At 44.3% G+C, this 15,783-nt stretch overlaps 3 protein-coding genes across 3 annotated transcripts; all 3 read right to left on the reverse strand.

Moving 5' to 3' along the window:
• Positions 1 to 694: 694 nt before the first annotated feature.
• On the reverse strand, positions 695 to 3,934 carry LOC115736475 (isovalerate--CoA ligase AAE2). The gene is made up of 2 exons (XM_030668194.2): positions 3,468 to 3,934; positions 695 to 2,977 (listed from the first exon to the last, which is right to left on the reverse strand). The coding sequence occupies exons 1-2, from the start codon at positions 3,801 to 3,803 to the stop codon at positions 1,541 to 1,543; spliced, it is 1,773 nt and encodes a 590-aa protein (XP_030524054.1). The 5' UTR covers positions 3,804 to 3,934; the 3' UTR covers positions 695 to 1,540.
• A 2,644-nt stretch (positions 3,935 to 6,578) lies between these two features.
• On the reverse strand, positions 6,579 to 10,576 carry LOC115736478 (isocitrate dehydrogenase [NAD] regulatory subunit 1, mitochondrial-like). The gene is made up of 4 exons (XM_030668197.2): positions 9,925 to 10,576; positions 8,715 to 8,954; positions 7,348 to 7,426; positions 6,579 to 7,041 (listed from the first exon to the last, which is right to left on the reverse strand). The coding sequence occupies exons 1-4, from the start codon at positions 10,441 to 10,443 to the stop codon at positions 6,767 to 6,769; spliced, it is 1,113 nt and encodes a 370-aa protein (XP_030524057.1). The 5' UTR covers positions 10,444 to 10,576; the 3' UTR covers positions 6,579 to 6,766.
• A 2,726-nt stretch (positions 10,577 to 13,302) lies between these two features.
• LOC115736477 (phosphoserine aminotransferase 2, chloroplastic) lies at positions 13,303 to 14,994 on the reverse strand. The gene has a single exon (XM_030668196.2). It carries the CDS (start codon positions 14,914 to 14,916, stop codon positions 13,639 to 13,641), a length of 1,278 nt encoding a protein of 425 aa, XP_030524056.2. The 5' UTR covers positions 14,917 to 14,994; the 3' UTR covers positions 13,303 to 13,638.
• Positions 14,995 to 15,783: the final 789 nt, after the last annotated feature.

The raw sequence follows: 15,783 nt of genomic DNA on the forward strand, positions 1-15,783 counted from the left end.
TAACAAACTAAACCCTACAAATACCGTTTCAAACACATTTCCGACTATCTCAACTTGTACCAAATTCATAATCTCGACATCACGCGCAACACACGACTTTTTCGTTTATTGGAGAACTCTTCTGTCCAAGTTTATGCATTCTCGTTTTGTAACTGAGTCGAGCTTATACTAATTTGATTCGATTTTTGTTTTTTCCCCTTAATAATAGTTCGAGTAATTTTTTTTTTTTTTGGGGGGGGAGAGAGACTTGAAATATAAATGGGCCCGACAACATCTTCACGGGCCAATACTAACGGATTCGTAATAACAAATCGGCCCAACCATTTTGTTACAATGCGAATGAGACAGCTTCCGAGATGACCCTGTCTCTCATGGGCATGTCTTAGGAATCTATAATGCCTGTTGCTCCATTGGTGTAAAAGTCACCGGAAAAGACACTATGTATCACATAGTATGTAATTCAGCCCCATCTTGGAAGGTAGTTCATGAGCTTCGATCCCGTGACCAGGATACTCGAGTACTCATCCCCGACCTCTGCTGCGCAAACGGGGTTGCAGTTTCACCCGACCGAGATTTCAATTGATGTTCCGTGAGACAGCAATGTAAGGACACACCGGTACCGCTGGATTGAATGATTCGTCGAGTCACCACGTCGGCGACTCTTATCTCAAAATGCTTTCCCAAAGATGTCGGAAGCATCAGAAACTATTATTGATGCATCTTAGATGAATAGAACGCAAAGTTCGACCTGTCAAACGGGTCGACAATTGCAGGCACATGTGCAGAATAAATTACCTACGCGGCAGCGAAGAGGAAGGGAAAGGCAAACAAATTCATCAATCGTCTAGCCCGGGATGCCGGATGGAAATCCACTAGGACGGACAAGGCCGCTACTGGATCGCTATAGCAGCAGTAAGTTCATAAGCACAGACGTACGGTTCTTTGTTCAATATGATGCATCAGCGAACGGGATTCATACTGAGCCCGCGTTTATGATCTTACCACCTGCAGAGCTGGCGCTTTAATACCCTCCCATCCGAAACTTCATCGCGATGCTGGAGGAGTACCAGCAGCAACGCCCGCCTCGAGGGAGTACTCATGGTGGATCGATCTGGAAGGGAATCCGGTGCTCGACCGTCACTAACCAGCAGAGTGAAGAGAGGACATTACTTGTATTGCGGCTCAGTTGCACATCCCTGCATCATCCGCCTAGATTCAAATCAGCACAGTGCACGAGAATCTGCACGAGCTAAAGAATACACTGCGAAACTGCCAAGGCAAAAAAGATTAATTTCCTCTTAGTTAGACGAAACATAACAGAGATGGAATGCGGGTAAGCACGACGCCACATTCGTGTCGATGTACGCATGTAATGCATACCAGAAAAGCAATTTGATATACCTACTCTTAGTTCCCATGAACTGTTTTCACCTTTCTCTGGGTCAAAATGATGAATAACGCAAATTAGTCACCTCCAGGAACTTTTTGTGAACCAAGAGTGATCACATAAATTGTGGGGATAGCTCATGAAATGCTTGGTTCATGAGAGGCTGCCCATGGCCTTTGCTTTTTCCCTCAGAATGAACTTTTGGATCTTTCCAGTCGAAGTTCTAGGCAAATCGTCGAACACGACTGTACGAGGAGACATGTAATGAGGCAGATGATCTCGACAAAATCCTATGATTTCCTGAGCATCGACGTTGCATCCCTCCTTTAACTTCACAAACGCGCAAGGCGTTTGGCCCCAATGATTATCGGGACGCGCGACCACCGCAGCCTCTAGAACCGCCGGATGGCTGTACAGAACTGTCTCTACCTCCACGGTGCTTATATTTTCTCCTCCCGAAATTATAACGTCTTTCAAACGATCTTTCACTTCGATGTAGCTGTCGGGATGCTTCACAGCAAGGTCTCCGCTGTGGAACCATCCGCCCTCGAATGCCTTGTCCGTCGCTTCCTGATTCTCGTAGTACCCGCTCATGACGGTGTTCCCTCTGAACATGATCTCTCCTAGAGATTTACCATCACTAGGAACGCTCTCCACTGTGACTGGATCTCTAACATCGACTTCCTCGAGGCCAAGATGTTGCACCCCTTGTCGAGCTTTGATGTTCAATCTTTGGTCAGAGGGCAGAGAGTCCCACTCGGGCTTCCACACGCAGTATGTCCCTGGACCGTAAGTTTCTGTCAAGCCATATAAGTGCGACACGCTGAAACCGAGCTCTTCCATCTTGAATAGGATTTGTGGAGGCGGCGGCGAACCGCCTGTCATGACTTCCACCTTGTGAGGAAGAGGCCGTCGATCGTCTACAGCTGAGTTAACAATCATATTCAAGACAGTCGGCGCTCCTCCCATGTGAGTCACATTATGCATAGCAATACTATCAAATATTCCCTTCGGAGAGACTTTCCGGAGGCACACGTTGGTGCCGCCTTGTGCCGCTACTCCCCAAGTCAAGCACCATCCATTGCAATGAAACATAGGCACTGTCCACAGGTAAACCGGCATCGAGCCCATCCCATGAAGAAGAAATGTCGCAATCGAATTTAGATACGCACCTCTATGGCTATAGACAACTCCTTTGGGCTGCGATGTCGTCCCGGAAGTATAGTTTATGCTGATAGGATCCCATTCGCTGTGTGGTCGGCTCACCTCGAAATCTCCTGACCCCGAGGCCACGAGTCCTTCATACTCGCAAATGCCTGAAGGATGCAGAGGAACAGAACCATCCGATTCAGAAATAAGGACTAGAGTCGGCGGTTCTGTTTCTGTCTTGTCAATCAAATCAATTGCACAGCGAGCAACTTCGAGTAGCTGACAGTCCACGAAAACGATCTTGGTTCTCGAATGTTTCAGAAGTATTGCTACCATGGATGGGTCGTGCCGGGTGTTGAGTGTGCAGAGGATCGCTCCAGCCATGGGGACTGCGAAATGCAGCTCGTATACTGCAGGGACGTTGGGAGCCAAGGTGGCTACCTGTTCAGAGATACAACACCCAAAGCTTAGTCCTCTCTCGTCTTTTATTCCAATCACTGCCATAAACTAGATGAATCATTATCACGCAACAACAGAGAAGACACTTCCAGCCATTACTTTCCAAACCCCTTGAAGGAGAAAGGTGTTAACTTGAGACACGTGAACCGAAACACAGTTTCTCACAAATCAAACCGGAATGGATCAAATTTTTCCTAGATGAAGAAACCGATACAGCAGCCAAAGGAAAGAATACAACTCACAAATCAAACCGGAATGGATCAAATTTTTCCTAGATGAAGAAACCGATACAGCAGCCAAAGGAAAGAATACAACTCACAAATCAAACCAGAATGTATGTACCAGCGACCTTAATATGAAGTATGCGGCGAGACCAATGCACAAATGTTTGTGTCTCAAACGACTAAATTTGCCTAACGATGCAGACAATGATGGGGTATTGAACTCAAAACCAACTCGGACTCCGACTCACCACATCACCCCGGGAAATTCCCAGCCGGGACAGAGCAGAGGCCACTCTACGACACCGCTTGTGAGTCTCACTCCAAGTATACTTCACGTCGCCGTGCACCACCGAGGTCGCGTCCCTGTAGACCTTGGCCGACCGCTCCAAGAAGCTGATGGGAGTGAGAGGGACGTGGTTGGCGGGGCAACGGACGAGACCCTCCATGGATCTCCACGACTCCGGCTCGGAATCGCCGCCACCCCAGTGAGCGAAACGGCGGGGGCGGTTCCTGAATTTGGTGCCGAGCTGCTCGAGCCTGAGAGAGAGATGGTGGGTCAGCGAGTTCTTGAAGAACCGGTTCATGCTGACGGAGAAAGCGAGAAGATGGTGATGAAGTTCACCGAGGGTTCAAAGAGAGAAGCTGAGAGACGATCAAGAAAATATGAGGGCCTTAGCCTATCTTGAGTTTTTTGTCCTTGCGCAGAGAGCAGGAGAAAAATGGGACAGGCCGAAAGGAAACAAACAGGAAAAAACAGAGTTTCAATGATAATGACACGTTGGAAAAATTGAGGCCGGTAAGAGAATCCTCCAAATGCAGCCAACCCGGAACCAATCAAGTTCTTTTTTTTTTTTTTTTGTCTTTTTTGTAAAAAACAATTTTTTAAGATTTTTCGTGATATTAACCTAATTAAATTCAGATGAATCAGATGGTTCATCCTGAAGAGGTTGTAGAGGGTTCATGGCAGAGATAGAAGGGATCTGGACTTGGTGTCTAAGAAAACTATCCAGAGGATTTGACACCATGTATGACTGAGATGGATAAGGTGGAGATTTGGGTGAGGGTGGAGAAGATAGAGGGGGTGCTAAAGGTGGTGCTTTTCTTTTCCCTCGAGATTCTTTATCTTTGTCCCACTTTTCCAATCGTCCTTTGAGAGATAGGATATTAGATTTAGGAGGTGGAGTAGCCGTACTGAGAACAGCTGCGAATGAAGATGATCCTATAGTGGATCCTAACCTTGGAGCTAGGGCAATAGAAGGAAATAGAAAGGATTCAAAAGGAGAAAGAGACTTTTGACTCTGGAGAATCTGGATTTGACACTCGAGTTTTTCAATTTCAAGGGTTTGATATTTCAAATAATGACTAGAGGAATTTGTTTAGTTTCAAGCAGATGAAGTCTCTTCCGAAAATGTTCTAACATCTTCTTGGACAAAGCAATTGCATTGTCTACTTGCTCAAGGTGAGTGGCTACTGTGCTAAGATCACATTCTAAGCAAATGCATTTTATGCCTGTCAATTCAAGACAGTTTCAAAAGGAGTAGGTCCTTTGCGTCTTCCATGGATATCCACATCATTAGATGTAGGTATTTTGGGTGCATGGTGATATTTTTGCTATGGATAAGAGAATTTCTCTAATGGAGGAAATTTGATACTATTGGGTTCAGAAATTGAGGATTGAAGTGGAGGAAAGTTTTCGGGCTAGAGCATACAAATACCGGGTACTACTGGAAGTGGTTCGGGCTTAGGAGCGCATGTGTATAGTTGAGGAAGTTCAATGGGGTAAGAGTTCTTCTATACCCATTTTTGAATTGGCTTATAGAATTTCATGCCTGGTTGGCTACTAGGCATCTTACTTAGCACAACACTTATGAAGTACTCATTGAATTCTCCAGTAGATTCACAGGAGCCTTAAAAGGATCGGTGGAAAGCAACTCCAGAGCAAGATCGGATGATGTTTTTAACAATGAGTCCGGATGACGGAAAGAGTTCTTTGTTTTCTCGAAGATAATTTCTAAAAAGCTCTTTCCTAAGACATAATTTTTCGATTGCAATATGGACTGCTTGTTGGATTTCTCCAATTGTGGCATCTGCTAGAGGCATTTATCTTGCTTGTAAAGTCTTTTCAACAACTTGGTTGACTTCTTTAGGAATACAAGACATAAAGACTAGTTTAAGATTTACATATGGACTAAGTAGGTAAAAGAGCTTGACCATCTCCTTGAAATATCTGTCGAGATCTTTTATGGCCATAGAGCAACACTTTCGTTTAAAGAACTCTTTCCTCTTAATGTGTTACAAGTGTATCGGTTTGGAGTTTTTTGTAGTAAAAAAAAAGTAGTTTAGGATAAATTTATCACGGGTGTACCGGTTTAGGATTTTTTATGGTCAAAAAAATAGTTTGAGATAAATTTATTATAGATATATCAATTTGAGATTTTTCATGATATTAATCCTAAACTTTTTTGTGGGCCAATGCTCATAGCCTTAGATGTTTAAGGAACGAACATGGGGTGAACGGAAATTCTTTGATTATTTTTATGTGGGCTTGCAGAAGGACATGTGCGACAAAGTGCACAGTCGTGCCCCACTTCCATTGGTTTTTTTGCGTGACGTTGCTGGTACCTATCTAGATGATCCGTTACAATACGAGGGTCCATCTCTCAGTGATCGAGCCATGTTGATCTTTGAGCAGTGAAATGAAATCCCAAATCACATTCGCTTGGCGACAAAGTAAAAACTAGTGGATCTGGCTGAATATCTGGCCTAATTTAGTAATGAAAACCCGGTCCCCACCGTTCGCACTACTCGAAAGTCCAAAACTGCTCTTAGAACTCATCCCTAAGCCCATCCCTGTCCATCCATCTCTCTTAAGCTAAGAGTTTTTGAAGGTCTCTTTAACCTTGACAAGGTAGACAGACTACCATCAAATGGATCTTTAATTTTCCCCTGCTTCGAGCTCGCGGCCAATAGCAAGTAGCAACAATTCATCATGTTTGGGAGTACGCTTGTAGGTAGCAAGAGCGAGCGATATCAATCAAAACAGAGTGCTCCTGTTTCTCATGCTCCATTCTGAATCAAAATCAGGAATCAGAAACCTATTTGAGGTTTTGCCTCCATCAGCAGCACTTGGAAAGAGGATTAAGGAGGCAATGTTGACTCAGTAGGCAACTAGCAAAACACATCAGAAATCGGTACAAGATTCAAGCCCGGTGCAGGGGAATTGAGACAAACATTAAATGCATTCGACAAATTAAGACAGCATGAAACCTCGAATTTCCCCCCGTCTAACTTGGTAAAGAAGGAGCAACGTCCTCAGATAACTTACACCTAAATTCAGTTCAACGAACTGCGCTGTCTCATCTAACCAAGACCTGCTGTAGTTTTCATGTTTAACCGAGATTATTCATAAAACAAATAGGATTTAGGACCGTGAAGTCCCAAACAATAACTTGAAAAGAAGATTTTATCAAGAATGTGGGCAATATAGATTTCCATGCCGGGTCTACAAATTTCTCCAGAAGTGTAAAGGATGAAGATATCTTGTGGATTAGTCCAAAGCTTGTATGACTGCATTAGTGATCTCTTGTGTAGTGCTGTCTCCGCCTATATCCTTCGTCCGGTACTTTCCCTCTGATATTACTCGCTTCACCGCAGTTTCTAGCCGATCAGCAAATGATGGAAATTGGAGATGCCTCAGCATCATCGCCGATGATAGAAGCAGGGCTACAGGATTCGCCCTCTTTTGTCCGACTAGCTTTTCATGACCCACATTGCCTGCTGAAGCGCCTTGCTCAAAAATGGCATGATCAGCCCCCACATTACCTACAAACAAATATATAATCTGTTTAGAACTTCATTTTTTTTAGATGGCAAGAGCTAGGACACTTCTTGTCTGCTCCAAAGAACTAGGGTGCCAGTTAAATAGCACATAATGTTATTTTATGAACAAAGGCCAGTAAGTTCTATTTAGAGTCCCACACAATTTGATTCTCCCTCTCTCTAATAGCTCCATGTCACATCCTAGTTTCTACAATCCATAAATGTACCACACGAGAAGCAATTTTCAGTCAGTCACGTTGAATGAAACATAGGAAGCACACTAAAATGTGAGGGAACATTAAGGTATACCTCCTGGCATGACTCCAGTTCCACCAGCTATGCCAGCTGCTGTATTTGCAACCAGATTCCCATAAAGATTGGGGGTCACCTGCAAATTACAAACCACAGTTCAGTGGAGCTCATTGTTTTAGATTAAGGTGCAGTATGATGTGAGTACAATACAGTATTTTTAAGAAAATGACCAGTAAAGTTAAGAATAGGGGACTGAGTAATTATTGTCAAAGCTAAAACGGTAACGTTTTCCTCTTCATTCAGGTATCGTAACCATTCCAATAAAATGACTATGAAACCTCAATAATCAAATAAACAAGTTTTTATTGTAGTTGTCCTAGGGGGCCTTCTATAACCAAGATGAACCATCATTGCTGCACATGCTTCCAGTAATAGCCAATTAGCAATCCTGACATTTATTGCTTATATCAATGACCAGGCTAGTCATATGCCATATCCTCAATAAGGGCTTGCCATCAAACTGTCAGACGAATGTATTTGATTGACCTTTTCTACCATTCTACATGATTGTTAATGGAAATTTTTTTTTGCTTCTTACATACTCTCAGCAACTTCCAACCTAGAGAAGTCTGTGATAAACTTGATCCTTAGCTATGGAAGGAAAATTAACTGAAAAGATAGCATCTACAACGATACACAACTGATCTCTCTTCCATTGCAGCACTGTAGAAATAACATAGAACACACAGGAAGAATCAAAACGACCATCAAAGGGAACTGTGTATGAATTTCTTCCCCGCCTAATGCAAACTTAGTCTGTTTGCTTTCTTCGCTTCTAACCACAGAAATGAACAAAAAGAGAAAAAGAAACTTCATCAAAAATATCTTTTGCAGACATCTATTTGGTTAATTCTCAAGTGGACATCAAGAGCGAAGAAGTGCTAAATCAATGCTTTTGTCATATTGCCTCTAGTCCAAAACTAAAATACTGAGATATCCTCCGAGAACATGCTCTCTGGTTTCTAAACAGGTAGTTTATTCCAGTTAAAGACATCACAAAATCTTTGATAATATCACCCAAATCAATCCTCCCGGCCCTTCTCCGACAATGAATATTGTCTATGCATGGATACACATATACATAAAATAGCAAGAAGAGACTCCAAAAAGTCATAAAGGACTTTTTTTCCATCTTTATACTCCAACTTTTCCTTCTAATCAGTACCCTGCAACCTAGTGTGTCAACTTCCATCTGCAACCTATTTACAAGTTCCTACCTATCAATTCGCTAGATTCTCTATCAAGATGTTGAATATACAATCTTTTACATAAGATAAATGCTGAAAGAGCCGACAGAGTCTTTTAACAACTCACACCTATAAAATTACTTCATGAATGAAAATGTAAACGATGAGAAACCATACCATGACATCGAATTGTTCAGGCTTGGAAACGAGTTGCATGCAACAATTGTCCACAATGATCTCACTATACTTAATCCCAGGGTACTTTTTGGCAACTTCTCGGCATGATTCCAGGAATAGACCATCTGCTAGCTTCATAATGTTTGCTTTGTGGACGGCACTCACTTTCTTTCTATTGTTCAAGTAAGCATACTCAAAAGCATATTGTGCGATACGCTCTGAGCAGAACTTTGTCATCACCTAAAAGAAGGGTAGTATGAGATGCATAAAAAGACCAAACTTTGCAATGCCGTCAAAATGAATAAACGGATAAAAGGCATTGAGCGACCAAATTAATTTATAGTAAGATATTTATGTCGTAATGGCTAATAAGGTAGTCGTTTGACACAGTTCATCAAAAGTAATGCTCCTGAACCAATTGAAAATCTGAGTTATGTTAGTGATAATACATCGTAGGGAGAACAGAGCATGTATACCGGCATTAGTCTCGGATCTCGTTAAACAGGAGAAGTAACAGAGTACATAATTGACAATAGATCAAATCATTGTAGTCAATGTTAGCCCAGCATGTTGACTACCCAAAGCAAAATGCTTAATTCAGTCAAGACCAATGCCTCACCCCAGTAGTAAACTCAACTACCCAAATATAGCAGCATATCAACCAAAACCATGCAATAGGACACAAATGCAGTTGAAAGTGACGCCAGTCATACAGCAACTAAAACACTGGAGACAAAATTAGCAGGGACATTGGACATCCGTGATATTGTTGACGGGGAACAAAAGTCCCTGCTTTTTACATCCCACAAAGATAGCCCCTGTAAGTTGCTCAGGTACCTCCTATGCTCGTTCGTAACACTGTCGTGACTTCTTTTGTAAGATGATGGACACACGCAGATAGCGCCAGTAATTTACTAAAAATGTGCAAACTTTGGGACAACCAGGAGGCATGCGTGCAGAATTTTAAATCCTCAGGAATGTCGGTTGCTACATCACTTCAGCAAAGGGAATGCCCATTCACTCCGGAATGCCACTGAAATATCATCGAACACAGCAACGACGCTTAAGACAACACTTCAAACCTTAGTTTAAAAGCACCACAAAGTCGTCCATCCAATCAAAACACCGCAGCAGCAACGCAAGACAAATTAAATGAAAACAACCCAGATGAAAGAAACAAAAACCTGCACGAACCAATCCAATCATATACCTTAAGACTCTCGACAACCCCCGGAACCACCTCGTGCTCGAGACCCGAGTACTCCCCCTCCGTGTTCTCCCGAACCACCACGATATCCACGTTCTCGTGCCTCGTTGGGAGCCCCGGCAGGTTGACGCAGTTGACGAGCGAGGCGTACAGATCGAGCTCCTTCCTCAGCTGGACGTTCAGCGAGCTCACCCCGCCGCCGACGGGCGTCTTGAGCCCGCCCTTCAGGCACACCTTGTTCTTCCTGATCGACTCGATCACCTCCTCGGGCACCCTCTTCATGTCGCCGTGGACGTCGTACTTCTCGAAGTAGACCGGGGCGTGCATCGCGGCCATGACCTCCTCGACGGAGGCGGTGACGAGAGGGCCGATCCCATCGCCGGGGATGAGGGTGACGCCGCGCGGCGCCCCGTCTCCGGGTCGGGGCATGTAGGTGACGGATCGGGAGGGGACGACCCGCGGGGGCGGGCTGGATCTGGAGAGGAGGCGCCTGAGGGACGACGCGAATGAAGTCCGAGCCATCGTTCCGGCGGAGACGGGGAGTTGCCTTCTTTCGGGATGGATTGGAGCAGCGAAGGTCGACGTCAATGGCGGACCATTACGCGATTCGAGAAGCCATTGAAGGGCGGAGGAGGAGAATCGGAATTTCGCGATCGGAAAATGAATTTTGCTGCTTCTTTTTCTGCGCCTCCTTTCCAGCTGAAAAGTAAGAGCGGACAAAATATTAAAAAAAGAAGGAAAAAATATTGGAGAACATAGCGTGAGAAGAGGGACCAGACAAACCGCGGTCAACGGGGCTTGCATTGGTGCCACGTGGAGGAACCGACGGCTGTCGTGGACGAGAGCATGGTGGTAAAGAAAGAGTGCGCCGCAGGGAATCGAGCAATTTTTAGCGTGTCGGCCTGTCGACGGAGGAGGTGAACCGCAAAGCGTTTAGGGTCAACGAGAACTTTCGGGGGAATTATTATTATTATTGTTATTTTATTTCGGGGGATAAAATAAGGACATTTTCGGGATTAATCACTCCCCCACTTTTGTGATACTTAAATCGTTTTTCTTTATGTGATCTATAATGGGTCGAAAATGATGATTTCAGAATATTAAAAAATATATATATATTTGAAAACTCTCTCAAACATTCTCACTTACATTCTTTTGTTTCTTTTTTTTTTCTTTTCTTTTTGTCCCTAAATCATCATCTAGGAAGTACGGACACTCTCCGGATCCTCCATGTTGTCTGACACGTGTCCAACTCATCAGCGTTCCAACCACGCCATCTACACGCCACCCAAAGATTCAAACATGCCATTTCGACACACATAGGACCACTTTTAGATATTTTTAATAAATTATGGCCCAAATTGTAAATATATCAAAGATGTATCTAGTTAAGTCATATATCTAGACACCCCAGAATTAATATATCTGGCCATTCCAAAAAAATCTAATCGTGAATCGATAACTGAATAAAAAGAAGAAATTCATCGCTAACATTTATCTATATACATGATAATTTATCTTATAAATAACGTGTCTTAACCGTCGAAATTCTTTACTTTTTTTGAAATGTTTTGTCTTATCGTGTTGTGTCGTGTCGCATTGTGTGTCGATTTCAATGCTATTTAGACCATCGCTTCGTACCTCTAAGCAAAGATCGTCTCTTGAAAAAGACCAAATTGCCCTCTCTTAAGAAATTCTCAAACCCCAAGACTGTCAAAAACCTCAGCCTCCATCACTGCTCGCCAGACTCGCCACCTAGACTGAGCAGTGAGCCATGCCGGGCAGGGCACAGGATTTTCCCATGCTTCTAGGCCCGGGTTCTTTTTTAAACTAATTCTAGTTCAATTATTGAGAACAAGATAAAAACAATTAGAGGAAAATTAATGAAAAATACTCAATCAATTAAGCATGAGTGAAGTACCAAGTATATCCACAAATAATTTTGAAAAAAAAAGTACATGTACATGTACCCTAACAACAATTACACAAAAATTACATCGGATATAAGGTCCGATAAATTCAGTGTTCTCGATGCCAAATCGTTCACCATGATTCTGATGATACATTTATCCTCGTTGTCCTCTTTTATACGTTGGCATGTCCCGCCGAAGTCAATTCTTGCCCAAAAAATCACCATGACCCACTACATCCATTTTTATTATTTTTGAACTTTGAGCAAACAAGCTAGACTTATTGTTTTTCATGATTTGTTTACTAGCATTGAACATGAACTCCAATGGTACCTAACGATTCTCCTCTCCTCTCCTCTCCTCTCCTCTCCTCTCCTCGTTCTTAATCTTGTTGTGTCAACGGTACATCATATGAGTAGTGAAGCTGAATTACCCCAGGTTTACCCGTGGTGTGAAGTCACAGCCGAGTAGCTACTTTGAGCGCCCAGAAACAACAAAGAGGCCGATCCGAGAACAACTAGTCCCGCCCCGAGGGAAAAGTTTAAGTCGAGATCAATCCGGCGAGAAAGAACTTACAGAAAGTTCTTGAAGCAGCTTCTACTACTTAGGTTAGGGGAAGAAAACTTTACTGGGTTATATAGTTTTCCATGATCGATTCACAGCACGAGGACTTATCTTCAATCTCAAGGAATTAAGGGAGTGGAGTCGCTTAGCTGTGCTGCTGCTGGATGGTCAGTACAGACAAATCTTCTCATTAGGTTCGTTTAACCTCTGTTTCTCCAGAAAGTAGCCCGGGATTGGATAAAGCCAGTTGTACACAGGAAGAGAAAGCAAATCGCTTTTGTTGCTCATGTGATTCTAGTCCTTCTCATATTCATCCTGAAATACTAGATTCAAATTACCCCGTCCTGACTCCTGGGAAACTTCCCGTCCAGTTCGGAATACGTCGATGTAACATGAACCTCAGAACACCTCCGTCGATGTAACATGAACCTCAGAACACCTCCAACAAAGTGCCAGGATGAACTCGAAGTGAACATCTTCGTAAAATAAAAAGTAGACAACTGTGGCTCCTACATAATTAGCCATGTACATTAGCCTATAATGTCCCTATCAATTTCGTGATGTCTAATGGTTTGAGGGTTGGTATTTGTAGTTGTTGAATGAGTGAGTTGGTGAGTGATGCACAAGTTTCAGCTTCTGTCGAGAAATTCCTTCATAGATCTAGCAAAAAAAGAGTTTTGACGACTCCCAAAACATCTTTTCAAACAATGTCCATGCTTAATCCCGGTTCATGTCAACAAAAGCACACGGGACATCAGAAGGTCAAACAGGGGAGCTCCGAAAAACTACGAAATATACTCTGTTATTCAAGAATGGTCATTCCAAAGTCCAGAAGACTGCAATTTGTCTCTGCCATGCTATGCTAGTAGAATCAAATCAAGATCTCCGACGATGCAGTCGCTTTCGGCCCGAAATTTTTCTCCAGTCTGCATTTTATTTCTGCAAGTCTGGTGGAATCAAATCAAGATCTCCAACAATGTAATTGCCTTCAGCCAAAATTCCTGTCCAACCCTTTGTTTCTTGGCTTATATGAGAACCAAAACATCCAAAAACTTCCCCTCCAAAAACCAGGACAGAAACCCAACTCTTCTCACCTCCCACCTCCAATCCACAGTGAACAACAACATGACAACAGGAAAAATACAGAGAAAAAGGGGAGAAAAATACAAATAATTAAGCACTACTTTACTCTATATGAATTGAGAAACTCAAATCCACAGTCCATGGAATTGTGGATTCAAATCTAGGCATGCCTTGCCTGGAAGTCTCTCATGAAAGCAACCAGCTTCTCAACACCAGCCAAAGGCATGGCATTGTAGATTGAAGCCCTCATGCCACCCACCGACCTGTGCCCCTTGAGCTGAACCATCTTCTCCTTCGCAGCCTCCTTGATGAACTCGGCCTCCAGCTCCGACTTCTCCAACGTGAAGGGCACGTTCATCAGCGACCTAACCGACGCCTCCACCGGGCATCTGTAAAACCCTTTGCTGTCATCGATGGTCCGATACAGCAATTCGGCCTTGTTCTTGTTCTTCTTCTCCACCTCCTTCAGGCCTCCCTGCTCCAACAGGTCCTCGAACACGAGGCCGCACATGTAAATCCCGTAGCAGGGCGGCGTGTTGTACAGCGAGGCGTTGTCAGCGTGGATCTTGTAGTCGAGCATCACTGGGGTGATCCCCTGAGCGTTCCCGATCAGATCCTTCCGGACGATCACGATGGTCACCCCGGATGGGCCGACATTCTTCTGCGCTCCGGCATAGATCACCCCGAACTTGGACACGTCCACGGGCTTGGAGCAGAAATTCGAGGACATATCAGCCACCAAGAGCCCGCTTTTGTTCTTCGGCACAGGGTAGTTCTTGAATTCGACGCCGTGGATCGTCTCGTTGGCACAAATGTGCAAGAATTTAGCATCCGGGTCCTGCTCGACATCGCCAAAAGATGGGATCTTGGTGTACTTCTCGGCCTTCCCCGACCAAACCACCTTGGCCTTGCAGTACTTCTGGGCCTCCTTGAAGGCCTTGTCGCCCCAAGAGCCGGTGACGAGGTAGTCGACGGGGTCGTCGGGGCGGCAGAGGTTGAGGGGAACGGCGGCGAACTGGGTGGTGGCGCCGCCCTGGAGGAAGAGGACGGCGTACTCGGGGGGGATCTCGAGGAGGGACCGGAGATCCGACTCGGCCTTCTGGATGATGGAGGAGAACTCCTTGCCGCGGTGGCTCATCTCCATGACGCTCATGCCGGATCCGCGCCAGTTGTAGAGCTCCGACTGGGCCTTCAGGAGGACGTTCTCCGGGAGGACGGCGGGGCCGGCGGCGAAGTTGCAGACCCGTTCCTGGGCCGCGGCGGGGGGCGGCGGCGGCGGGGGCCTCGGATCTTGGATTTGGGTGGTGGCGGCGCACCTGATGGAGATGGGCTTGAGGGCAGCGGTGGGGAGGCGGGTGGCGACTGGGAAAACTGCCTTGGGGGTGGCGGTGGAGGGGGTCTTGAGGAGGATGGAGTGAGGGGAGGCGGCGGTTGCCATGGCGGGGGAGGTGGTGGTCGGGGTGATTTTGGTGGGTGGTGGAAGTTGGTTGGTGGAGGAGAAAAGATGCGGGCGGGTCGTATTTATAGGGAGAGCATAATGATCTTGGGATATTCTTCTTCTTCACGGAAGGAAAGGGCCAATTCCAGCCAAACCGTTTCTCATGATGCTTCTCTTTGATTTGGAGTTTGCTAGCAATGTAGCCACACCAATCCATAGGGGGGAGTTGGTGAAGATTGGAGTCTTTTTCAAACTTCTCTTTGCTCGGATATTCTCACCCACGAATAAATTCAAAGAAGGGTATTAGTCCGTCAAATCAAAGCGACATTCATAAATTTATTTTCACAGGCTTCGAATCAAAATAAATGATCTGATAAATATTTTTCTGAAAACGATCGCCCGCATCGCTTGAAAATGATTAGTCAATGTGAAATGTTTTTCATCATCGACGATGAATTATGTCTAGATATTTTCGCAGGTGATGAAAATATTTTTATTCATTCATTTTTGAAAACGATACAAACAATCGATTTTAAGAAAGTATTTTTTAACTCATTCATTTTTGACGATGCCAACGCATCCTAAGACTCTCGGATTGAGTAACGTGCTGTCGAATGTCATGTATGGTCTTAGGCTAGAATAGAGATAAATTCTCGATGAGCAGCAGTAAATACTCTTCTACATCTTACGTTGATTTAAGACGAAATATTCATTATTATCATTTTCCAGGGGGAGAACTACACTAAGAATCCTAGGGCGCGCATAACAACATTTCTACACTAACAATCTACTTCCGAATTTCTGACCAAAAAAAAAATCTACTTCCGGATTATAAGTTGATTTTTCTATTTCGAAGAAAATAATTTT

This window comes from Rhodamnia argentea, chromosome 11 (assembly GCF_020921035.1).
Source record: "Rhodamnia argentea isolate NSW1041297 chromosome 11, ASM2092103v1, whole genome shotgun sequence".
Lineage (NCBI taxonomy): Eukaryota > Viridiplantae > Streptophyta > Magnoliopsida > Myrtales > Myrtaceae > Rhodamnia > Rhodamnia argentea.

Bases quoted from the DNA above. Each gene is read 5' to 3' on its own strand.
- LOC115736477 (XM_030668196.2), bottom strand. From the start codon at position 14,916: ATGGCAACCGCCGCCTCCCCTCACTCCATCCTCCTCAAGACCCCCTCC.
- LOC115736475 (XM_030668194.2), bottom strand. From the start codon at position 3,803: ATGAACCGGTTCTTCAAGAACTCGCTGACCCACCATCTCTCTCTCAGG. The intron at 2,978-3,467 runs GTGAGTCGGAGT...ATCTCTGAACAG, and splicing joins GAATTTCCCGGGGTGATGTG to GTAGCCACCTTGGCTCCCAA.
- LOC115736478 (XM_030668197.2), bottom strand. From the start codon at position 10,443: ATGGCTCGGACTTCATTCGCGTCGTCCCTCAGGCGCCTCCTCTCCAGA. The intron at 8,955-9,924 runs GTATATGATTGG...CCCTTCTTTTAG, and splicing joins GGGTTGTCGAGAGTCTTAAG to GTGATGACAAAGTTCTGCTC. The intron at 7,042-7,347 runs GTATACCTTAAT...ATTTGTTTGTAG, and splicing joins AACTGGAGTCATGCCAGGAG to GTAATGTGGGGGCTGATCAT.